Genomic DNA, 25,972 nt, shown 5'->3' with positions numbered 1-25,972 from the left:
TAGAAATACATTTTTAAAAAATTACACATGTTGTACAGAGGTAGATATGTAAACAAATACACATGTAACATAAAAATAGACATGTAAAAAAAATGTACACGTAACATAGAAATGGATATGTAAAAAAACATTACACTACGTGACATCTATAATAGACCCACTATATGACCCACTATATGACCCATTTATATAAAAAAATTTTGTATTCGTAAATTTCAATCACAAATACAACATTTTGTATTCGTAAATTTCAATCACAAATACAACATTTTGTATTCGTAAATTTCAATCACATATACAAAATTTTGTATTCGTTAAATTTCAATCAACAACAATATTGTTGTTGGTTGCCTGTTGCTTTCGCGACACAGTCAAATATCGAGACACCTGAAGAGGGTCATGTCCGTTCGGTCACTTGACGACAAGCCATACTGGCGACGTTTACATCGCGCCGTGGATTTCTACGTTCAAGTGGGTTGCACGCGTTGCGCAGAATACGCTCACCGTGGACAGGTGGCTTTTGCCTGCGCCGGACAGTGCCTTATTTACCGTGAAAACTGTCACGAAGATTGTCCGTGTTGTTGTCCGCGAAAGAGGGCGTCTTAGACGGCAGATGGTAACTGTTATTCGAGAAAATAGCCAAGGAACGCGTTTCGCAACTTTCGTTTACGAAGGTCGATGCTAAAAGCAGTCCACGCTTATGGCAAAGCGGCCACCTTGCGGCCTTTATTTATTACATATTTGGCGAAGGATCGCCTCTCGTCTAATGGCCACTTCCAATTGGTAGAGTGGTTTTCGTTCGGGGAACGAAAGTCATTATTTTTGCATATTTGCAATTTGTTAACCGTTTCCGAACTGAAACGCTCTCAGCGATGAGTATCCAATTAGTCGGTTGACGGTATCGCTTCGAAACATTCACTCGCTATATGCCCTCTTTTTATTGGAATTATATCGCCGGTGGAACTGTCATTATTAGAATTATACAAATATCGTTTTCATCGGGGATGATGCTTCGTCGCAAAAATCCAGACGATACAATTCCTCGTTGTTATTTCTATTTACAAATGAAAATATTTTACGATACTCTCAACAAGCAAACCGATATGAAACATAAACGTTGATAAGTAACGGAGAAATATTGCTTCGGCTGTCACATTTGGTTAAAATGAATTTTCTTACTTTTCATATTACTTTATATTATTCCTATTGTCGCGAGAGTATCGCCAATAGATTGGCGAGATTCTCCCGATGAAAACGAGTACAAACACGACCATATTTCGATCACTTTTCTCCACATGGTGTATGAATTTTGAAAATTTTTTTTTATCGCGTACAATTAAAAGTAGTCGGAACAGGGCCGTGTTTGGACTCATTTTTGACGGGACAAAGTTGCCGATTCGTTGACAATACTCTCGTCTTGATACAACGAAAAATTAAAAAAAATTTTATTTCCATTAGTATCTGTCTAATGATTACTCAAGCTCATGAACAGTGACGAAGATGATTATGGGTTAGGTTTGGGTTACATCCGGGTCAGGTCCGAGAATTCATCTTACATCGACGATACATGACATTTTCAATGTTTACAAAAGTTTTAGTAGCTTATAGAGCAAGACCAACAGTATTTGACGAGCACAGCTCACTATTCCACTGCCAAGGATTAATTTAACTCGAGTTAACAAAACGGTTGAAAAAGTGTCGCCAATTGTTTGAAACGAATTGAATCACATTGGCCGATGATCCTGTTTGTCCCGATGAAGCCATTCCGCAAATTCGATGATATTGTTTAACGTGCGTAATACGTTCGGCTCATTTGCGCTGCAGCTTCCTCCTATCTGCGTAAATACGATCGTCAAAGCGAACGGATCGACAATTTACGATATTTATCCGCTTGTATTATGTTTCCGTGTCCGATTTTATTCCGTTCGACTGGTTATCAACGAAGCCTAAATTAAATATTTAAATATTCCAACGTTTTGCATTGGCTGATCGATGTCTGGCCACCAGCTAGATGGCTCGTTTGTTCGATTTCCAAGCGAAGGTAAATTAGTTGTTGGATACCCTGTCAACTTGAATTATATAGGAACAGAAAGTTATACTCGCGCAACAATGCCAGTTGATCGACGTCTCTCGAGTTAAATTTAAAATTCGACCGGTACAGTTTCTTGACTACCTTGACATTGTTTTAACATTTTATCGACACTCCTCGAATATCGTAGATCGTTCAAGATCACCGAGAGGGAACCAACAGTTTCGCTAGAACACGTCCAAACCTTTGAAAGTTGATCTGACACGAGATTTTCTAAAGATTCTTGATACTATAGTAATGTCTCGCTTATTGATCAGGTCTATGTTCAAAAATTAACATCAGAAATCGTCCCAATCGTCACGTTTCTTCGGCTCGAATGACTAGAACGACTTGTTCGAGGCCGTACAATTCTAAGAACAAATTCTCGACCGACCCTCGGTTTATGACAACCGACGGTTCCGATTTTTTTTTTTATCACAAATAGGGGTAAAACTGTGCGAACACGTGTGTCTTTTTTTATATACAAAAACGACTCTCAGGATTGTGTTTTGATTAAAAAAAGTTTGTATCGAGAAGTTAAGTCGCTTTCAAGAAAAAAAATTCACCTTTTTTTTCTTTCTCGAGCCACGGTCTCGAGACGGTTATACTAATTGAGAAATTCCTTTTTAATGAGACACGTGAAATCGTTAGTGTAAACCTAAACTCGATTTGGAAGAATTCTATTTAAAAATTGAGAAAATGTTAAACATTCAAACAATTCCAGAAGTTTATGTTTCTTTTTATATGGTAATTTTTTAAGTACCGTACGAAATCGAATTGTACCGCGAATGATTCTCTATTCGTCGCTGTCGATTCTCATTCGGAATGTAATTAACTGCACTCGTCGATTATTCATAGCAACACGCGCGCAGAGTGTTGCGCGTTGAAACTTTACTGATCATTTAGTCCGCTCTATGTTTTGTATGACTATTAATACCACAACGAAAAGGTACTATAATGTCCCAGCATGGAATATTTTACCGTTTAAAAAATCCGGTTTTTAATAAATATTGTAATCGAGTCCGCTCGAGCCAATTATTAAAACTTTTTTATTTTTTATTTCAAATTTTTGATCTTTTGCAATACAGTACAAACCTTTACACAGTATTTCCCAATACATGTGCCAAAAATTTTATTATAATTCTGGTAATTTAAAAATAACTTTTTTCCAACTATTCTACATAAAAAAGATGGCGTGACCAAATATTGACACGTACATATTTTTTTATCATTTTATTTCATTTTATTATATGTATACTTTTTTTTCCATTGCAAGAATCTTAAACTAATTTTAAAATGTCACGAGTACAACAACACATTTCAAAAAGTAGTATCGTTTAAATGACATTTTCAATTTCATTCTCGACCAAATTTAAATTTACTTTTTCATTAAATAAGTAGTAATTTCAATAATTACATAAAAATATGCTAGTATATAAAAATATATCATGATTAAGCGCAACATAATTGATGATATATCCAAGGTGCGTCGGTGGATTCGATTGTGAATGGTCGATTCGGTAGGTCCGAGACGAATCGAAAGTTCGTTCAGCGTAGGTGTGTTCGACGAAGAGGGAAATAACCACCTATCTATAAAAAGCGTGACCGGATGTCCCGGACGGAATATGCCGTTTCCTGTAGGAGGAGAGAGGAAGCCGTAGGTGGGCAACGGTTCGCGCTCGCGTCGACGAGTTTACACGCGTTGCGCATCTAAGCGTGCATTACGCAAAATATTCTCAGTGTGTTCGTTCGGTGTCTCTCGATGTCAATGAAATAACGTTTTGTTATTAACAAGTTGGCCGTCACGCGTCACGTACTTGTAACGCACCGATTCTCGTGGGAGACGAACGTCACACACGGATGCCAGCGATGCTTTTGTATTAAATTTTAATGCGCGTACAAACAACCGAAGTATCCGTATTATGCGTGGCGTGTTATTCGAAATATTCGGTTGGCTTGTTACGTTAATTTTACTTCTACATAATTAAAAGTGTGCGGTACATTCGGTAACAATAATGATAAATATCGGGTTGTTCGGAATGTCGTTTCGTTTTCCAAAATGGGGAATATATTATTTGATAAAATGTTTGTACACTTGAAAAACATCGTGTTTCATTTTCACCAGAAAAAAACGAAATCACTTTTTGAACAATCCGATACATTAAAAATAATAAGGATACATTAACGAGGAGAAAAAATACGGTATAATTAATGAAAATTTATTTACAGTAAAGTCGTGCTTGCTTGTTGGGTCGGTAAATAAAATAATTAATCCGGTATAATTTATTCGTATAATGACATGCAAACGTTACACACTTTGAGTTTGTATCTGTACGAGTGCTGTCAATGGATTGACGAGATTCCCCCGATGAAAATGAGATCAAACACGACCATAGTCGGACTATTTTTCTTTACACGTTGTACGAATCATTTTAAACAAATTTTTAGGATTTATTTCCTACGGGACAATTTCAGTGATCCATTGGTAACAGTCTCACGAAGATACATTTGCAAATATAAAAATTTTTATTTTCAACGGTGAGTGGTATATAATACGATCCTGTCGGTGTATCTTATGGCTCTTTCTTGGAATAATGTTGGCCCTTGGGGTCGAAGAGTCGCTCGAGCTGAAGAAATTTAAATAGTTATGGGAGGGGGGGGGGGGGTGATTCTTTTGCATATGTATCTTTCGCTGTATGTATATAAATCTATAAAGCAAAGAAATATCGAGTAATAAAAAATGGACAAGAATTATTCCTTTTTAGGATAAAGAGTCATTGTTTAAAGCCTAGAATCAGAATTGAAACAATATGCACGATCTTGTTACATAAACGTACCAAATGAATTTACTTAATATTTAGTATTAACATTGCTATAAATGCATGGTTTGTTTTCCACTTGAATGGTATTAGCGATAATGTTAAGAACGATTCGTACACACCTAAATTGAAAAGTAATAATTTATAGCGTTGCGGTAAAGTGCTAAACGCAATAGCAGGCATTAGACGTTACGGTTGATGGGTTGTAGGTTATTCATTAGTAGATAGTGCTATTAGGTATTAATGTACACAAATGAATACAGTGTACCATTTGTAACACGGAATTAGCTTTCAAAGTTAACAGGTCCCACCTATTAGATTGGTGGGTAGTCTTTGACAAATGATCGTGTTAATAGTGTTCAAGTACATGGTCTCGCTTGTAATATTATTACATCGAGACATCAAAGTACACCGTCGGTATCCTGTTGCGTTGGCCTGGTAGTCGCTTCGATTGTCGGTGTAATCGATATTTTCGAAAATATAGCAACTTCCCGCCAAAGCGTCCCTCAAAGGATTCAGGATACCAAGAAGTACCTCAAAGAAGACATTACACTGGTAAAAGTTTCAATATTTACAAAACAAACTTTCTCAGTTTCCCCCCTCTCGTAATCTACACGAATCAAAATTCATATTCTTCATTTTTTTTTATAATGAATTCCTCGTATCCAATTGTACTCGATTCCTTGTATTGTATCCAATTATCGTTTCTCTACTGAAAAAACGCGACAGGACATTCTCTAAATTTGTTCAGGACCGCGTCTGTTTTTTTTTCTCACTTTTTCTATAACGGTACGATAGGTTTCCCTAAGCTCCGACACGTGATACGAAAATCTCAATTTCGTTTCGAAACGGACCGCGATCGTTGTTCCCGTCGGAAAATTTTTAACCGAATTCGATTCGGGGTTCTTTCAGCTACGAAACTGATAACGCCTTTGAACGCGGGAAACTTCATACGTAGCCCGATAAATAGCAATACGATGGGGTAGATCGGTACCGTAAACCCGATTCGATTCGAATGTCCTTAACAAAGTCTGTGGATAACCGGATACGGTGCCTCGGCCACGAACCACGAACCACCGATTTCAGCTCTCTGTGCGATGCCGGAACGGACGAGTCGCGTTCTGTGGCCAAGGCAAAAAAAGAAGCATTGGCAGCGGCGGAGAGAAGGTCGAAGGTGTGGCGAGGAGTGGAGCGGGGAAGGGGGAGGAAAGGAAAGGAAAAGGAGACAAGGAGCAAGATAGTGGATCGGCAAGTTGGAACAAAGGGAACTCATAACCGCTATTCACCGGCTGCTTCTCGGGGCTGCGATCTGCCTTGGCTGATTATTCCGCGAACGGAGAACGCCAATTGGCCAGACGAGCCGAGGGAACGATCCTCGAACCTCTAATGTCTGCTCTCGAGAGCCACAGGCATTTCGATAATAATTGTTGCATCGACGGGGCTCCACGGTTATGCAGCACTGGCCCACGGCGTGCACGCCCGATAATAAACATCGTATCAATTTCACGGTTTTCCTTTTTCTTACGATTCGTCGGTCTAGATCGGGCATGCCCGCGCCGAGTTACGAAGCACCCCTCCCCCTCCCCCAACACTCCGCCGGTTACCATGGGTACCCCGACGATGGCCGGTACTACGATGCCCGAAACGAATATTGCAGCGAAACTTAGGCACGGTTAGTTGTTTGTTGACAGCGGGCGAGGAAGGACCATTCGCGGTATATACGTCAGGGGACACACGATACGTTCTTCGTTTCTCACCGATGGAGAAAGGGAGATGGAACAAGAGAAAGGTGTAGCGAAAGAGCACGGGAAACGGTACGAGACGGACGAAGCATTTCTCGCGGGAGACCGAGCGAGACAAAGTATCGATGTTTCGTTCGTCTCGTACCGTTCCTTGCTCTCGAGCCGTTTCTCGACTTCGCAGAACAGAAGTGAATCAGAAATAGTGCCGGGAGCGCTCAGTTCTCAGCTTGCGGGCCAAACTCGACTCTCGACAAATAAATACTGTAAATATTGTATAACATATAGAAGACACGATTCCCGAGTAGTTTTTCGCTTCTTTCTTGCCGAGGGCGGGAGCGAGCGAACGGTAAGAGACAGACGGCCGCGTATTGTGCGCAAAGGACAGAATATCAGACGCGTTCGAAAGTCGGAGAGAGAGGGAGTTATCGGTGCTTCGTCCATCGTGTACCATTCCTCGCTCGCTTTCGTTCCATCTTTCTCCGTTGCAGAATAGAAATGATGGCGAGAGCCCACGGTTCCCTGTGAGTAGGTTAAACCCACCGCGCGACGAATAAATGTATCACGTTTTGTTTTATGAACGAAATATCTTCTTTTTCAACGGTTTGAAAGGTTTTGGGTTTTTTCGTTGCTTGGAACGCGCAACCCTGACAAACGTTCGATATCGTTCGCAGAAAACTAAACGCATCGCAGAGTACGTATCCAGATCGACGTTCAAATCCTTTCATGGACGGAGCTTCCGGTGGAATATAACTTGTTTTCGAAACGCGTGGAAACGCGTCAACTATCTGATCTTATTTTTTTAAAATCATCGTTGATTGTATTAAACGACCCGAGTTGATTAGAAAACTCGATTTTTATGTTCTTGGAAGACCTTCGAGGAATACATTATTTATAGCGAGTTTTTGTTGATCTGAAGTAAATCATCTGCATAAAATGACTTGGATATTGCAAATCACTGTACTTTAGATTCCCAGAATTTGTTCTCCGGGTCTTCTGTGTTTCTTTTAACCCAGGGGGGACTTCTCAGTATTATTTTACAAAATTCTTTTTCTTTCTTTAAACAATGCTTAGATACAATCGTAATCTGCTCGTATGTTTTGTGTTTATGTCTACCATAGGTATAAGCTGTTCACGTACCCTAATGAGTCACCAACCGTTCGATAAATAAATGCGCAAAACCTGTCGCGAATATTTTGCAACTGTTCCTATATCTCGAGCTGATTCACGTGACGTAACACGAAAACTTCCGAGAATTCCGTCGGTTCGTGTCTATCGGCGTAATTATTACCACGAAGTTTACGTCAATCGATGTGAAACATTCCAACGATCGTTTCTACGGACACTTTTGTCCGTCTCTGTTTTCCACTAGTTGAGTGGGAACTGCAATACCTGAGAATGAAAATTTCTTTCAGCGTTAGAAGTTTCCGCACTGAGATCCAATGAAAAGAAAACACGCAAGACGGCCCATAGTCAAATATTGCTCAACTGGCGCCACCTGTAGCGTTACTACAGTCCTTGAACGACCGTTCGACCAATTAGGGAATTGCGTGCGTGTCATCTTTCTATGTGTATCCCAGAAGGCCGAGCTACTGCGCTACAGCCAATCAACAGTTATCCCATTTTTTCACCGACCTACAGTACACTCCGCAATAACTGTTTAACTTCATCTAGATATTCTATCTTCTCACAAGGGTAACGAGTTCGATAATTCCTCAGTAAAAAATAATACCCCCAACTATCATTAATCTTTTTCAATCATCATGAAAATAATCAACATATTCGTCCAGTCCGTTCAAACAAAAATATATCACATCGGTACAAACTACCTTTTGCTATATTCTCACGATTGAAGTCGTCGAATTCTGATCGAGTCATTTGGTGACGACTTAACAATGCAGGTTGTTTCCTTTGATTTAATTCTCTTAATAAAACAATTTAACTGTGCCTCCTTTAGGCAGCGTAAATCTCGATTTTGTTAGACATTTTAGAGTCAGTAATACGACCATTTTATTTTGCATTCGTATTCGAATATAACAGCGAAAACCGCGTCTCGAAATCATAATTCCTTCAATGGTTGGACGATTTATACGATGCGCCGAACGCGCTCGATTGAACGTCGGCCGCGTGGAAAGAAATACTGGGCACGCCGACGGATCGGAAGGGTTAAAGGAACCGCATTTCTAGAAAAGCGAACACCGCGCACGGGTGACGAGTTTTGGCGATATACATATCGACAGGGCTGCCGCGGAACGTACCTTATTACCCTCACAGAGGATTTCATGAACGTCTTCCGCTCGATACCTCGTCGCGTCGATTCGCGTCCGTGGCTGCAACCGAAATACGAGCGATGCGACGGTCGTTGATTCTCAACGAACTGGACGGGAGAGGATCCTGGAGCTCCGGAGAATCGTGCAGCCGCGCGAGCCCACGCGATTCTTCCCCCCACCCCGCCCACCGTCTCGCCTCTCGCTGGCACGAACGCTCCCGAGTACGAGCATTAGTCATCGTCGGGAGAAAGCGAAGCAGCGACCTGGCAGAGCGGAGCAAAAAGGAGAATGACGGAGAGGCGACGAAGCGACAGGACCCAAGCCGCTTATCGTCACGACTGAAAATGCCTGAGCTGAAATGACCTCGAAACCGCCAACTGGCTGTCGCGATCGGGGATGACTGTTCGACGCCGATCGTACGGGAGTTAAAACGAATCGATCCGTCGTTCGTTACGTATTTTTCAAGGAGTCGCGATTTTCAACGGAAAGGTCCGTGTTTTTTCGAACTCGTGCACCTTGATTCGGAACGCTTCATGGAAACCAACCTCGTGGACAGAGGCAACCGGAACGCGATGGCGGTTGTCACATTCGAGCAGGGTGGGTTGAGAAATGTTAAATCTTTTTAAAATATTGGGTCGTTCGGAAAGTTATTTCGGTTTTTTTTTTTGGTGAAAATGAAACACGATTTTTTTAGAGCGTATAAACATTTTATTAAATTATATATTCCTCATTTTGAAAAACGAAATTACTTTCCGAAAAACCCAATAACTCCATAGAAATTGCGTGGTGAGACTGTTAATATTTCGTCTCGTAATTACATATCTAATTGATCTATTTTTTAGTTTTAGTTAGTTTGTATCATTTCACACGTGTCTCAAAGTTATTGCAGACTTTTGTAGACAGTGTTTTCCAGAGCGGAGGGGTGACAGTCGACTGCCGTGGTGGTCGGCCGACGTTTCGTTCTTACGACACTTCTTTCACCCTTTTGCTACGGCGGGCGACTATAACCGCCCGGTCGGTCGGTCTTCCGCGTGCGGTACACGCCTATGGGCGTTCAACGTGCACGTACGCGTAATACGCGACAAGATTTTCCGCACACAGATTACTTTTTGCGTCAAAATCCATCCATCAAATACAAATAACAATACAATTATCAGGAACGATGTAAAGTGATAACTTTAGCACATTTCACAAATCTCTGTTATAATTTTTTCTTTTTAAAAAGAGAATGGGGGGTTAAAAAGTTTTAAATTCCATTTTCCATACCAAACGCGTTACAATTACACAAATCGAATCAAACTTCGTTTGTTTCTACAGGTCGTGCAAATAATCGTTACGAGCAGTGTTTAACATACTAGTATTCATCAGTTAAATTTCGTCCACGGTGTTACCGTTCGTTGGAAAATTGTAAAAAATTGTCGCTCAAAAGCGTACGTAACGTACACGTTGAAACAGGATCAAAAGATACCCCATCGTAACGATCGCGTTTCACAGTTCCACTTGTAGTTTCGAAAAAGGGGGACCGGATGTTGTTTTCGAGATCGTTATCCCGATGAGATCACCGTGTTCCCGTCCGGTCTCAAAGGCCGCGGTTGGCATCCTCGCTTTTGTTTTCCAGCGGGTCCGGTTCGTTTCTATTAAAATCAGATGTCTCGAGTTTCGTATCTTTATCTCGGTGCTACCACGGACAGGTATAAATTGTCCAGCGACCGAGACGCGAGTACAAAGATCCTTTTTTCTACCCGTGGAAAACGTCCGATAAGTTTTATAATCCCCGCGATCGTGCAACACCGCATTCCGTGCCGAATATCACGAACGCGTTTGGAAAAGGACCACCGAGGTCAGTTGTCGAGACTACGAAGTTCAAGTTCGGGGTTTTAGCGAGTGGAACGCCCACTTGCTCGTTGTACCACGTCGTACAATGTGTACAATGTGTTCTTCGCGAATATAGACGAGCTATCGTACGACAATTTTACATGTGTTTAGATTGGGAATATTTTTTTGGTTTTATATGGTTTTATTGATTCGAGTGGGCGAAGGATAGTCTGAGGTGCGAGTATATAGGTATCGATACATTTTTTATTACCTAACCTAGACCTAACCCTTTGCGCTCGAAACCATCCCGGACGATATCTATAGACAACTCGGTTAACAGTATAATGTTAAAATAATGTTATAGTATAGTATAATGTTAAATTAATGTTATAGTATAGTATAATGTTAAATTAATGTTATATAATATAGTATAATGTTAAATTAATGTTATATAATATAGTATAATGTTAAATTAATGTTATATAATATAGTATAATGTTAAAGTAATGTTATATAGTATATCTTTAGATCGAAGTGAGATATTGTAATGATGTTTGATTTCTATATGATTTTGTAAACATCGAGGAACATATATTTGTGAAAAAATCCAAATTTTATTTTTTATCATTTTCTACAGGGTGGTAAAGTTTGAAACATGTTACCAATATGCATTGCAGGCTGATTTGTGTATGTTTGACAATAATAAGTTATTGTTACTATAGTATATAAGGGACTACAAACTTTATGTTTATAAATCATGATAAGTATTTTGATTAGGTGGGCTTAAATTTTCATTTGGATAAATGTTTACAAAAACGAATGAAATATAACTTTTCATCCGTTACTCGTTAAATAAAATTAAAAATTTGAATTATAGGTTGAGATACTTAATGCCGAACAAACGAAAATTTTTATCTCGATTAAAGTTTCGTTGAACGAAGTTTAAATTTCGAATTATAGGGTGAAATATTTCATACCGAACGAACGAAAATTTCACCGTGCAATTGCATTTGTTATTTTTCATTTCGGTTCATTTGTATCTAAATAAAAGTTTTTAACAACTAATAGAAGGTAAACTTTTTATCCGTTATTCGTTGAATGAAATTTAAAATTAGAATTGTAAAGTACTTCATATTGAACAAATCAAAATTTTAATCGTTCAATTGTATTTATTCATCATTTTTTATTTCCATAAAATTTGGTTCCTCCCCACTTAAAATTATCCATATTTGTAGTCTAACTCTCGAGCAATAATCATTTATATTAACGAGAACTGAAATATTTGCATTAGAAGAAAGGGCACAAATTTAAAAAATAATACCAAGCATTACTTCACTGCAAGAAAGTTTTCCACAATCTTTCGAAAATATCACATTGACATACGAGCAATCGGTATGACAGTCGATTCGTCGTATATGACGGTGAACAGCGGTTACATGCATCAAGATGATATATTCGTCGAAACAAATGACAGTGATCGAGCACCCTTCGTTTATGGTACGCAATTCGTTCGAAGAAAAACATGCATTTAAATGCATAGTTTATTTATACGTTGCCTGTATCGACTAATTCCACCATCGTTATTGGAATTTCTAGCAAGCATTTTACCATCAAATTATTCATTGCGCTCCACGAGTGGTTCATTTAGGTTCGACCGGTTCTAATAAAAAATTCTCTATCCGTGCTACGCGTAACGATAATTCATTGTCGTTCCGATTTTCGAACATTAACATGAACAAGGATTGCATTCAGAGTTGTCTAGTTTGGATGAAAGTCTGTCGAATTTTTTATCTCTGGTAAACTAAAAAATTTCAGTTATGTTACTATCTCTCGCTGGCCTTTGAAATCGATATAAAATCAATATTGAAACCGTTCACGTTGAACTTTTCTTCGTTACTGCTCACGGTCTTCTAGGTATCAGAAAATTTAGCGTACTTTTTAAATAAATAAATAATAGTTATTTTATAAATCAGAAAATTTAGTGTACTTTCTAAATAAATACATAATATTCATTTTATAAATTTTCTGATATCAGTGAGATCGTGAGCAGTTGTGAAAAAAAGTTTCACGTAAACGATTTCAATGTTATTTTAATAATTTTTATTTTTTTATTTATTTATTTCAACGGGATGAAGTCCCATTACACTATAGATGTGTATAGAGTATACTAAACATAAGAAGAAAAAGAAAGTATCTGTAGTAATATTATATTGCAAGAAAAAAAAAGCAAAAAATTAAGGAGGATACTGGATTGTAAAAATGCAATGTGGGACTTTGGTATAATATGTATCAAAAAATTACTAAAGTTTATTAAGTATAAAGTACGCAAATCACATTATTGTCATGTTTGTTATTCGGAAAAAAATATTTTAGATTAAAAAAAAAAAAACAAAATTTTCCTCAATTATCCGATATAGTACTCAAACTCTGTATTTTCTTTGTCCTAGCATAATTACTAGCTCGTTATTCAGAAAACAAATAAGTTAAATTAAAAGAAAAAAAAAAGAAAGAAAAAAATTTTCCACTATTTATTACTCTATGAAATGTTTGAGTAAGTACATTACTGTACTACTCTAACCCCCTTGTTTTCTCCGTAAGTGTTCTAGCATCATACTCTCGCGTCTCTTCAGAAATGTCGAGCAGACCGCTTCAACAAAGCACAAAATCATCTCGTTCTATTTCTGTCGTAGCGATACGCCAATAGGCGCGCATTCTTCTTGAATAATCCATCAGGTCAGCCGCTGTTAAAGGCGCGCGGGTCTTCGCGGCGAACTGTTACTCCCGGACAAGATTACTTATAGGGTGATCCTCGGTCCCGACGCGACGTTGCGGACTATCGGTACTCGTAGCTCGTGTCGGCGACTCCTCCGTGTATGTAGCTACCCGTGTACTCGAGCGGGAGAAGGTGTAATTTAACGGGAACGGCTGGATCGAACGCGAGTTACGTCAGTTCCCGTTTGCACTTTCCTGTTCTCAGCGTCGCGGCGAGCGTGCGTTCGCACGCATTCGCTCGAAATTCGGGCGAACAAAAGCGGCGACCCATTTGGCGAAAGGTAGTTGCACGTGTCAGGTTCCTTCTCTTCTCTTGGTGTATTACGGCCGGAGAGAGGATTTGAAACGCTTCGAATTTGTAAAATGGTGGAAAATTCGAATCACTTCGAACCTGTGCCAGAATCCAGAAAATCTTTCAAGTATTGGAAAAGTCTTGAAAGTCTTGGAAACCTTAGAAATCTTGAAAGTATTGAAAGTCTCTTGAAAGTCTCTTGAAAGTCTCTTGAAAGTCTCTTGAAAGTCTCCTGAAAGTCACTTGAAAGTCACTTGAAAGTCTCGTGAAAGTTTTGAAAGTCTCTTGAAAGTCTTGGAAGTCCTGAAAGTCTTAGAAGTCTTAAAAATCTTAGAAGATTTGAAAGTCTTAGAAGTCTTAAAAATCTTAGAAGATTTGAAAGTCTTAGAAGTCTTAAACGTCCTGAAATTCTTAGAAGTCCCAAAAGTCTTGGAATCTTGGAATCTTGGAAGCCTTGGAATTCTTGGAAGTCTTGGAAGTCTTGGAATTCTTGGAAGCCTTGGAATTCTTGGAATTCTTGGAAGTATTGAAAGCTTTGAAAACTTTGAAAGCTTTGAAAGCCTTTGAAGTCTTAGAAGTCTTAGAAATCTTTAAAGTCTTGAAAGCCTTGAAAGTCCTGAAAGCCTTGGAAATCTTGAAAGTCTTGGAAGTTTTAGAAATCTTAGAAGTTTTGAAAGTCTTGAAATTCTTAGAAGTCTTAAACGTCTTGAAAGTCTTGAAATTCTTGGAATACTTGAAATTCTTGGAATTCTAGGAATACTTGAAAGTCTTGAAATTCTTGGAATACTTGAAAGTGTTGAAATTCTTGGAATACTTGAAAGTCTTGAAATTCTTGGAATACTTGAAAGTCTTGATCTTGTGTGAAGTATGGTTTGAGAACCTTGAATGTCTTGATTGTCTTGAAAGTCTTAACTGATTTTCGTTTTGAAGCGTTCCAAATCCCATCACTAATTACAGATAATATTCCTCAAGCTCTCAGTGATCTCTCTAAATCTACCAGGAGCTAAATTAATTACCTTGAAGGGCCACATTCTTGGCTGCAATGGTTTATGAGAGGCAACAATAATTATTATTACTTTGAAAGTATATTCTCACTCCTATCTGTTCTTTTCTCGATGCATTGATGAATAATAAAAACGGTAGTAGATAAAGAATAATTCTACGTCAGTAAACTTGCTATTAAAGGTATTGAAAACAAACAAATTTTGCGAAAATATCGAACCAATTTAATAAAGAATCCCATTTTTGTTTGCACCACCTTGCAAATCTACATCGTTAACAATAACTTCAACAATAAGTTTGCAAATATTAATTCCGAAGTAAAATTAGGTTATTCGCACCAACTGCGCGTCATTTATCAACCCAAATGAAATTTTCCCCCTGTCCACTTGAACAGTAATAAATCAACAAACAAAGAATTCGAGAAGTCGATATAAATGTTTCCATTGAAGCAATAAAAAAGATAAGATCGATCAAATTTCATCTACCTGTCCCTCCAGCTGTTACAACCGAATAGAAAAATATCAAATTAAAAAAAAAAAACAACTTTTCATCTCTTACCGATCGACTATAAAAATTAAATTATTTATCACAGTTCGAAAATATGGACGTTGAAAATAAATAAATAAAAAATTTATATATATCTGTCCGGTCGATTAAGTCCCTGCACATTGGCTTCGTTCGAAAAAAATAAATTTTCCCAGTCCCTGCGCTCCAGTCCCGATCGTGTAACAGCTTGAGGAGCATTACCGTAATGCACCACGGTCCGATTTTTCTGCTCAGACTTCTCCCCGGCATTCAGCGTGCTCGAATTACGCGATTCGGTGCGTGCTTCCCCCTCTCCTCTTCCCCCACTCTTCTCCTCACCCCCTCTCCTCCTCGTTGGCTTCGAAATTTCACGACCTTTGTACGATGTGTTTCGAGATCGTCGCGCGTACAAAGACCCAACACAACGAAGGTGCTTATTTCCATCGCAAAGCGTCCAACACCCGCAAAGGCTTCCCCTTTGGTTAAAGCAGTCCGACGAGTACTTGTTGCTTCGAGGGGGCATCGTCGTAGCCCCTCCGCGAATCGTTGGTTGGTCGCTGGAAAAGAACAACCGGGAAGGCGAATGAAAAGAAGAAAGGGCGAAGAGTGGCGGTGGTGGGGGGGAGCTCGAACGTCGACCACTCGACGACGAGAAGCAAGCGTGGCGCGGAACCGTGGAAAATCGACCTGGAAAAAGAGTTAGCCACTCGAACAACGAGCAAACCAAATATACTCTACTTCTCTGATCGCGTAACACGAAACGACGAGTGTTTGCCGAGTGCCGTGTCGAATCGAAAATCGTACACTTCTGCGTTGAAACACCGCCAGGTGTTTCGTAACAGGTGACGTCGTTGGTAACGATGTTTCTATCCGGGCAAGGAAGAAACGAGCGATCGAGCTCGATATGGTTATGCTTCGTTTAATGTTCGAAAATCGGGACAGCCGGGTATCTTTGGCGCGGGCTAGAATTTGTTCTCGGAACTGGTCAAAGGAACGTTGCGACGCGCCGCGCCGTTGACGAGGAAACTCGATACCGCGCGACGCGCTTCAAAGCGGCGCCGAACGACCGTTAATGCGAAATACAATTCGTGTAATTTTCGTCGTATCTTCGCGAGAGTACCACCGTTGAATCGGCGAGATTCTCCCGATTAAAACGAGTACAAACACGACCATGTTCGGATCATTTTTCATCGAACGTCGCACGTAGGATTTTTGAAAAATTTTTTATCATGCGAAAATAAAAGTTATCCGATCACCGTCGTGTTTGTACTCGTTTTAATCGGGAGAAGCTCAGTAATTCGTTGATAACACTTTCGCGAGGATAGAACGAGAATTGGACGAGTTTTCAATTCGTATCGGGAGACGTTCGTTTTTAAATTCACGGTTGTTCGTTGGAGCTGAAGGAGGAGACTTGTGGGGGGTTGTGATTCCTGATCGAGAAACTCTGACGCGAAGTCGATCTTTAAGCGGAGTATCGCTGCATTCCGTTCAGCGACACGCGTCTCCTCGAATTTTCCGCGAGAACGAGGCTGACCTCGATATATCGCGTGAATCGAGCCGCGTCGCTGTCAGTCAACTCGGCCTTTACCTTCGTCGAGCTTCTTTTGAGCGGTCGCCGTCGAAGATCGATCATCGTCCTCCGAGCGTACCTCGAGCCACGTATAAGCGGCGCGCATGCGTCAGAACTTTTTGCGTGCACGCCGCGTCCGCTTGGGACGTTTATTGGACGTTTTTGCACCGCTGAAACGAAACCCGGTCGTAGGTGTCTCCGGACACCGTGCGATCGCGCGATAAATTTCTCATTTTTCTTCGCTTCCTCGCGATCGCTTGCACGCCCTCGCGGAAGTTTATTCCTACGACCGTCGATTTCACTGTGTCCATTCGTGCGACGACCATGAGAAAGTCGACCATTATTTCCCCACCGTGTACATCGTAAATACGGTAATCCTCGGTTTCAAGGCAAAAAATTTGCTCCGCTCTGCCCGCCTTGAATTCGAGGTCGGGTCAGGAATTTGTTATCGAGAATGGTCGATCTTAAACGGGCTGCTCGAAGAGGTATAATAAATTGGATGCAATACCGGAGGGTACGGAAAAGCAACAGCGAGCAAGTGACCCGAAACTTTAAAGCGACTATAGTGTATTTTGGTGTTACGTGTTTAGGAAAGTATTAATATATAAGTATCAATGGGTCGCTGAAGCTTTTCCGGTGAATATGAGTCCAAACGCGAGTGTTTTTTTCGAAAACATTTGTTTTTGCGAGATTTAGGAATATTTTATTTTACGTGTAAATAAAAAAATTTAAAAGGGGGAAAAAACTCAAAAATTCAAAATTTGGGTTTGGACTCATTTCCACTGGAAAAGCATTGATAATCTATTGAAAATATTGTTAGGACGTAAACACTTTGAATTGTCAAATCTTACCGAAGAAACATAAACAATAGTGGGGATAACTTAGCGTCTTGAATCCGAGGATAAAATTTCACCTCGAAATCGAGGATAACCGTACCACCAAAATTGTTATATTTTTCAAATATTTACTTATACATTTTCAAGCTTACACGTTCAAGCTAAATCGACATACATAGTTCCATAAAAAAAAAAAAATGTCAAAAACACCTCCCACAAATTAAAAAAAAAAACATTGAAAGGTGATTGCTTCAAACATTTTTACGAATGGATCAAACTTATTAATTAATAAAAAAAAAAAGTATCTTTGTATAGAAAGGTACATGTCATTGAATAAATAAATAAAATTGAAACAAAAAAAATCAGTTCGGGTGATAATTGTAAGGGCACCCTCTACCGTCTATGTCCAATCGATCCCTCCCGCGATCTATTCAGCTTACATACCGCGTCGAGCACGCGTTAGTCACGGTCCAATCGCGAGAGGTTGGAGACGAAACTCGAAATTGAATGTTCGTCGCACGTGCGATTCTGTCAGGAAGTTTCCACGAAGGATAACACTTTCCCGGTTCGCGCCACGTCCAAATCGACCTCTGACCCGCTCGGTTGAAATAACTCGATCGAGAATTCCGCGAAACTTTCTTGGGGGACCAGTTGGGGTCTTGTGCTCCCTCGGTTGTTCGTGTGCGCGCACGCGCGCACACGCCACCGTGGAATTTGTAACGACACGACAGTTCTAGATACTGTTACAAGCGTACTCGATTAGTTAACGGGCTTCGTAACGGATTAACAACTTCGCGAGACTATTAAGGATCAACGAGTTTTCCACTGGATATTCGAGTCGAGATGGTGGCAGGGGTGGGGGGATGGTACAAAATCTGCTAATGTCGCCAGGGATCGCAGTCGTTGAGCTTTCGTTTCGAAAGTCGTCCACGAGAGGGTGTTGCCAGGGAACACGAGTCTGAATTTCCAGCTTTCCAACCCCCCTCCCCCCCCACACGTTGCTTTTGAACAGGTTGATCGCTTGGTGAAATAAAATATTTGAAAGGGAAATAATTCTAAGAATTATTAAAGAGACTTCAAAGTCTCTAAAAGATGATTAAAGAGGTTCTGTTGTCAAATGAATCTACTCGACTGTAACACTTTGTAGCAGAGGAGGAGTGGTTTGGCAAGAGACACTACGTGTATCCAGTTCGAAGGTTAGACTTAGATTCTCTGGTTTATTCGCATGTGGTTCTGTGTATACAGTCTTAGCCTGTTAGTTTACTTTCGAGTACGGTAGCTGAGAGTGGGGACTAGGGCAAAGTTCAGCTGATGTCATCCAGGTACTGCTATTCCTGGACTGTGGGTTTGTTTTTGGTGAGTTGCAAGGACAAGGCTCGGTTGATGTCATCCAGATAGTGCTACTCCTGCACTATGAGTTTATTTGTGGTCAGTTGCAAGGGCAAGGTTCAGCTCATGTCATTCAAATAGTACTATTCTTGGATTATGAGTTTATTTGTGGTCAGTTGCAAGGGCAAGGTTTGGCTCATGTCATCCAAACAGTGCTATTCCTGGACTATGTGTATGTTAATGATGAATTGCAAAGGCATATCATCCAGGTAGTGCCATTCCTGGACTATGGGTTTTTTTTTTGACGAGTTGCAGGAACAAGACTTTTGACTTGCATCCCTTAGAAAAGAATATCGATTAATAAAAATTAATTTATTTGCTAGAAAATAACTATACTCACATTCAACTGTAACGGTGGCTCCCCTTCGAAAAGAATATCAATTGACAAAAAAAAATTCACTTGTCGTCAAATAACTATACTTCGCATTAAACTGTAACCATAGCTCACCTTTGATCTCTTAGAAAAGAATATCCATCGATAAAAATACAATCATCCGTCGTAAAGATCGATACACAAAAAAATAAGTATCTTTCTTCCAAAGTATCGTCGTGAAGTATTCTTCTCGCAAGAGAAAAAAATTTAAAAAAATGTCCCCACCGAAGACTCTCGCAGTGGATCAGTGACAAAACATCTCAATTGCACTCACGACCAAAGAATTCGTTTCTTTCGGATATAAATCTTCCATTCCCGGTGGAATATTGCGATATCTCAACCTGGGCCGGAAACCTGCAATCGTGGGCCACAGATCGAGCGAAAGTCCGTCTAACTACTGCACGAGGGACTTGCCATGTCTAGGCCAGAAGGTCCCCCCTACGTCCCTTGGGTAAATGAGAAAGCGCCGCCAGGAAAATATCATGCAAATCCTGTAGCTATTTTATCAAGAGCGTCTCCAGGGGCCAGAAGAATGTGGCTTTGCCCCCCACCCCTCCCCCCACTATTTCTTTTATTTCTTTCACTTCCCGTACGGTCGGCCCGCTGCGGCTCGTTCTCACCGCGGCGTGACCTGCAAATGCAAATTTCCCATCGCATTTGTTGAAACTGCAGACCTTCGGCCTTCTCTCGTCTCGGTTACTCTTTCCACGTTGCTTATCTGCCCCCGGCCTCGCTGGGATTCCAAACACCCGCCACGCGACTTAAAATTGAACTTTGCTTGTTTTGACAGAAAATACAAATGATCGTCGGCACTACCGGCAGAGTTTAACGCCATTAGTTCTCCTTTTTCTCGTTGAACGTACCAATCGATTGATACGTGCCAGTAACCCGTCGTTAAATCGTACATGGGGTCGACGAACGTTTTAAGGAGGGATGGTGGCGAATTTCTTCCTGGAATCGTCGTTTTCGTGTCGTGGGTCGAGATCCAGCCACGTGTAAAGCGATCCGGTGCCAAGAGCGAGCGTAAAAACGAGTGTCTCGTGTTACAGGCGCTCGGTCGCCGAACTTCAAAGCGACGCCGCCTGCGTATCGGTCCGATTGCTGTTAACGTAGCCTGGAACTTTTGATATTTCTCATTGTATCTTCGCGAGAGTGTCGTCAACGAATTGGCGAGATTCTCCCGATGAAAACGAATACAAACACGGCCACATTCGGATGATTTTTTCGTTGCGCGTTACACGAGTCGTTTTTGAAAATTTTTGTTACGCAAAATTAAAAGTGGTTTGAACATGGTCGTGTTTGTACTCATTTTTCACGGGACGATCTCACCGATTCATTGGTAATGTTTATATTACTGTTTGGTTAAAATAACGAGTAGTGTAAATATTTTTAGTTTGCATATCTATACAGCTATCGATCGCTCGAACGGAAGCACATAAATAATGAGATAACAAGGAGTTAGTCAGCGATTTAACAAGGAGTTCCAATAGTTCTTTTGTACAATTTATTTTTATACAATTACGTAAACCGAAGATCAGTGTTACCGGAAGTGACTTCGAACGAACGATCGAACCGTTTAACCGGTAGACACGTTAAAGTCTACTTATTTTAAACCAGCATTAGTCTAACGATGATTTATACGTTTTAATTCGAATGTAAAATTCAAATGCACGTCGTTGAATTTTCAAATAGCTATGTTCCCGGCAACTCGTGATACTTCACGAAAATTCATTCTCGAGGGACGGAACACGCTTCTACGGGTAGGAGGTTTTCACTTCCTGACACTCTTGACTGACGTCGTTGGCGCGCCGAAATAATTGTGACGTAGAAACGTAATCAACCGAATGAGAAAGACCTAGAACGTGCATAGCGTGAAGAGACATTCCAGTCTCGGAGAATTTCAAGTACGAACACCGAAGCTCTTTGTTCGTGGCCACGAAGGCGCTAGATCGCGGAAGTCCTAGCCGCTTCTTGCTTCGTGGCTGCTCTTTCACGGAATCGTCGGGGTTAAGTCTGAAGCTCGTTTCTAGAAAACGAAAAAATCGAGTCACGTTTGAGGTCGATTCTCGCGTCCAATCCGCTTCGATTTCACTTTAAGCGAAAGAGTCTCATCTTAAATGAAACTGTGACTTCACAGTTACGAACGAACAAAGTTTCTTGAGAAATAGGACATCCGTATAAAAAAGAAAATTGATCTCGTCGTTCCATAAAATTGTATCAAAATTTACCAAGACTCCTAGAAACGAAAATGCAAAAAAATTTTAAAAATTTTTCGTCGAAATAAAATCAATTTTATTATTCCCTTGAATTTTACCTATATTTGTTAAAGCTTCTAGAAATTAAAACACAGAACAAATTTGCAAAATTTTTCGTCTGTCGCAAAAAAAATTTTTTTTTTGAAAAGCAGAACACTTTTTTGAAGAATAAAATTAATTTTATTGTTTCGTAAAATTTTACCTATATTTAATAAGGCTTCCAAAAGTCAAAACACTTGAAATTTGTTTCATTATTTCATACATTTTTTTTTTTTTATATTTAACGAAACTTGGGAAGCGTTTAGTACCATTTATTTATTGAACCCTTTTTTTTTAATAATTCGGCCAGGTTGGTGTGTAATTTCCTGCCAGGTTACAATGAATAGCGATTGAATTGCGATGATCGCCAATAGCTGTTGAAATAATTTATTTTTTCCCTTCTTCTCCTATTGCCTTTGTTGAGTCCTTGGGGATGCGAAAACCGACATTCGAGCATGCACGTAATGTTGGCGCCCGAGAAGAATGCCGCTGTGTCACCGTAATGGGGTCCATTAATTCTTTCCGTTTGAGCAGAAAGTCACCAGCTTCTGCGCCAACCGAGACGCCTGTCCGAAGGAGCAGCCGTCTCTGGTAACAATGTGGGTGCAGGAACTGGTGACTTTCTGTTCAAACGGAAAGAATTAATGGACCTCGTTGGTGACACAACGGGTATTCTTCTCGAGCGTGTGCTATACAGGGTGTTTCCTGGTACGTGGTAGAGAGGACATAAAACAATGAAAAAATTCCGTATGACTATATCTCCGAGTCATTTTTCCACTCTTTCATTCAGTTTGAGATTTTACAAGCGATTCCACTGAACAGTTCGTGTACGATTTTCATTAAGTCCTCGATTTTTTTTTTACTTAGTTGATTATTTTGTTCTTGTCAATTATTATTGTTGTTGTAATTGGTGTACTAAATACTTGTACGAAGTTATTAAAAATTTAACGAGTATTTAGAAATTCTCGTTTAAATTTAAGTAAATCTTTGGCGTTGAAACGATCTCCAAGCATGTAGCGATTTTATTCCAGAAATTATGTTAAGACTGAGATTTATCCGTCATTTTATCTCGAGAAAAGGAAAGTTAATAAATATAGTAAAAGTAAGCGAAAAAGAAACAGCGCAAGGAGTAGGAATGATTGATCTCGAGCAGTTGAAAAGAACGCCGTACGCGCTATGACGAATCATCCGATTACAAAATTAAAAGTTGTTTATTTTTCACTTTATTTCCACAATAATATTACCGTTGAATCGGCGAGACTCTCCCGATTGAAACGAGTACAAACACGATACAAATCGGACGAACTTTGTCCGTTCAAATTTAAATAGCCCAAATTTCGAAAATAATGGAACAATAGTAAAATTTCTCCGATTTATGCCGTGTTTGGACTCATTTTTATCGGGAGAACCTCACCAATCTACCGACACCATTATTATTAAAATAAAATGACAAAATGTAGTAATTTTAATATTTGTAATCGGACGATTGATTTGATCATTATTATTTAGCACACTACTTTTTCCTTGCTTATTCTCGCTATATCTTTTCTCATTAAAATTTAAGCAAGATTATTCAGTCGAAATTTAAGCGAACATTATCGTATTTGGTAATTACAATTATAAGTAGTAATTACAAATTGTAAGTAGAAAAAGAAGTACAAAAATAATTGTAACTTCGAAAAACTCTCAGAACACACTTTTATGGGAACAAAAGTGTGTTGCAAAACTTTATTGCACCCCCCCCCCCCCTCCATTTAACATCGAAGTAGCTATCACACGTTTTGAAACACCCTGTATATAGCAACGCGGGAGGCACGTAGCATGTAGCACGTAACACGCGCGAAATTGAAATTGGACGTTTCTCGAAACGGGAGGATATAGTTTTTCTGGTCTTAGTCACGAATACCTCGACGTTCGATCTTTTCAGCGTGGAATACTCGCGTTTCTCGGAGTCTCGAGAAACATCGAAAGCGGTTCGACCTTCTGAGAAGAGCAGTGAAGGGTAAGGGGCGGTTAGGGAGGCCACCAGTTGGGATGCTTCGTGGGATTGGTTCTTCGTGTGTTGTAACGTCCACTGTTAGTCACCCGTCACTTTCTGACGAATTTCACAAACCAGTTGACGCGAGCCAGAGCGCTTTCGCGGACAGTCGAATCGATCGTTCCAGTGGCCCCTAAAACTCCGTCTCTTTGCAAAGAGGGTAGAACCCTTAGACAAAGACGACTCAGCCAGAAGATAAATCCACACTGTAGTGGTAGCTGTTTGCAATGCTACAAATCCTTGTAACAAGATCAAGCTCTTGTTGAATCGTGGTATCGAGTCTGTAACCACACATATAGCAGAACCAATAATCTCTGGGGCTGTGTTCCAGAATTCGAGGTTTCTAATCCCGATCGAAGGTTTTACCGTCAAGAGTGTAAACGTTGGGACTGTTTATACCTGTTTTCGTATATGTGGGACACATTCATTAGGTTGGATAAAAATTAATTGGATGGAAATGATTTCGTTCGTGTGGAACGATAAACATTTTCAAAACTATTTTTTCGGTTTACTTTGTTTCATCGTGAAAGGTTCGATACCGGTTAATTGTCTGTCATCTTTGTAATTCATCGTACAAATGTTTCAAGCGCTCGAAACTTCGATCAAAAATTCGATATCTGGAGATTTATATTTTAATAAGTTTCGCCAGGATTTGGAGCGAGAAAAATTAATTTTTAAAGTGACACGTATTCAAGTACCAAAAAATACCGTATGTTACATATTGCATGTAAGTATATACATAGGTATATATTTATAACGGCAAGAAGTGAAGGTAGGGGGTATTTGTTAATGGAGCAATCAATAATTCGTTTTTGCTCTAGAAAATATAGAAACGAAATTCCACGCGTTAAATAAAATTGAAAAATTCAAAAAACACTTGCCCGTGTGAGGCAATCTATCCCTGCAAAGATACGTTCGATCTTCTCTTTTGAGGATGCAACCGATACTCCAGACTGCGGCCCAGATTTCTCCCCGTAGATCGTTGGAGAGAGGAAATAATTTCGTTTTGCAATTACATCTCCGTCACGATCCCCGTGCCGTCTGTCCTCGGCAGCGCACCGGGGATCTCGTGGTCTTTCCACAAAATCCACCCTTCTGTTCCCTTCTCCCGTCCGCTTCTCGTTTTCCGCATCTCCATCGTCGTCGGAGAGAATCTAATCCCAAGGGAAGCGGGCCGTTGTTTGTTGCCACTGGTATTTCCCGCGAGTTGAAGCACTGGCAAAAATGGGGGCGGAAGGAAAGTTATGGAAAGTCGCAGAGAGTCGATTCAGACTTGACCCCCGACCCACGGTAACGTAGTCCACTAATGGTTGCAATTGTTTTCGTATGCGTCGTAACCTGTCCTGGAATTGCCTCGTTCCTGTCTTTCTCCCTCTACTTTTTTCTCCTTTCTGTATCTGACTGTCTATTTCTGTATGTCTTTAACTATCTCCGATTCTTTTTCTGACTCCTTCTGACTCTTCGTGACTCTTCGTGACTCTTCGTGACTCTTTGTGACTCTTTGTGACTCTTTCTGACTCTTTCTGACCCTTTCTGACTCTTTCTGACTCTTTCTGACTCTTTCTGACTCTTTCTGACGCTTTCTGACGCTTTCTGACTCTTTTCTGACTCTTTTCTGACTCTTTTCTGACTCTTTTCTGACTCTTTCTGACGCTTTCTGACGCTTTCTGACTCTTTCTGACGCTTTCTGACTCTTTCTGACGCTTTCTGACTCTTTCTGACGCTTTCCGACTCTTCCCGACTCTTCCCGACTCTTCCCGACTCTTTCCGACTCTTTCCGACTCTTTCCGACTCTTTCCGACTCTTCCTGACTCTTCCTGACTCTTCCTGACTCTTCCTGACTCTTCCTGACTCTTCCTGACTCTTCCTGACTCTTTCTGACTCTTTCTGACTCTTGGTGACTGTCTTTCACTCTTTGAATGTTTCACCAATGTAAAGAAAATTAAGAATTAAAATACACTTAAAGAAAATCGTTACACAGAGGAAAAACATTTCGAGTAGTACGCAAATTCGGTCGAAAGACTGTATAAATGTTAGGTTTGATTTAAGTAAAACAATATTTATAAATTTGATCTATAGACTACATCGATCTCCCTGCATTTATGGTATATGCTAATATGGAAAACTCGTGCATGACGTGTCGGTATTATTGCAAAGTATGAAACAGTTA

At 40.1% G+C, this 25,972-nt stretch overlaps 2 protein-coding genes and 1 long non-coding RNA gene across 4 annotated transcripts in view; 1 reads left to right on the top strand and 2 right to left on the bottom strand.

The window, feature by feature from the left end:
* The window catches only part of LOC143146885 (interleukin-1 receptor accessory protein-like 1-B), a 301,118-nt gene that overhangs the window by 72,483 nt on the left and 202,663 nt on the right, over window positions 1–25,972 (top strand). The gene's annotated exons all lie outside the window — the stretch shown is intronic.
* On the bottom strand, window positions 5,046–9,003 carry LOC143146887 (uncharacterized). The gene is made up of 2 exons (XR_012992110.1): window positions 8,885–9,003; window positions 5,046–8,018 (listed from the first exon to the last, which is right to left on the bottom strand). It is a non-coding gene; the product is annotated as an uncharacterized LOC143146887 (long non-coding RNA).
* LOC143146947 (uncharacterized) overlaps window positions 19,951–25,972 on the bottom strand; it is a 61,842-nt gene continuing 55,820 nt past the window's right edge. The window contains exons 3-4 of the mRNA XM_076311708.1: window positions 20,145–20,590; window positions 19,951–20,101 (exon numbers count right to left, since the gene is read on the bottom strand). Coding sequence (XP_076167823.1) covers window positions 19,951–20,101; window positions 20,145–20,590 — 597 coding nt within the window. The remainder of the gene's footprint in view (window positions 20,102–20,144; window positions 20,591–25,972) is intronic.

Source organism: Ptiloglossa arizonensis, chromosome 5 (assembly GCF_051014685.1).
Source record: "Ptiloglossa arizonensis isolate GNS036 chromosome 5, iyPtiAriz1_principal, whole genome shotgun sequence".
Taxonomy (NCBI): domain Eukaryota; kingdom Metazoa; phylum Arthropoda; class Insecta; order Hymenoptera; family Colletidae; genus Ptiloglossa; species Ptiloglossa arizonensis.
The sequence above is the reverse complement of the archived record's forward strand: the minus strand, read 5'-3'. Positions and strand labels throughout refer to the sequence as shown.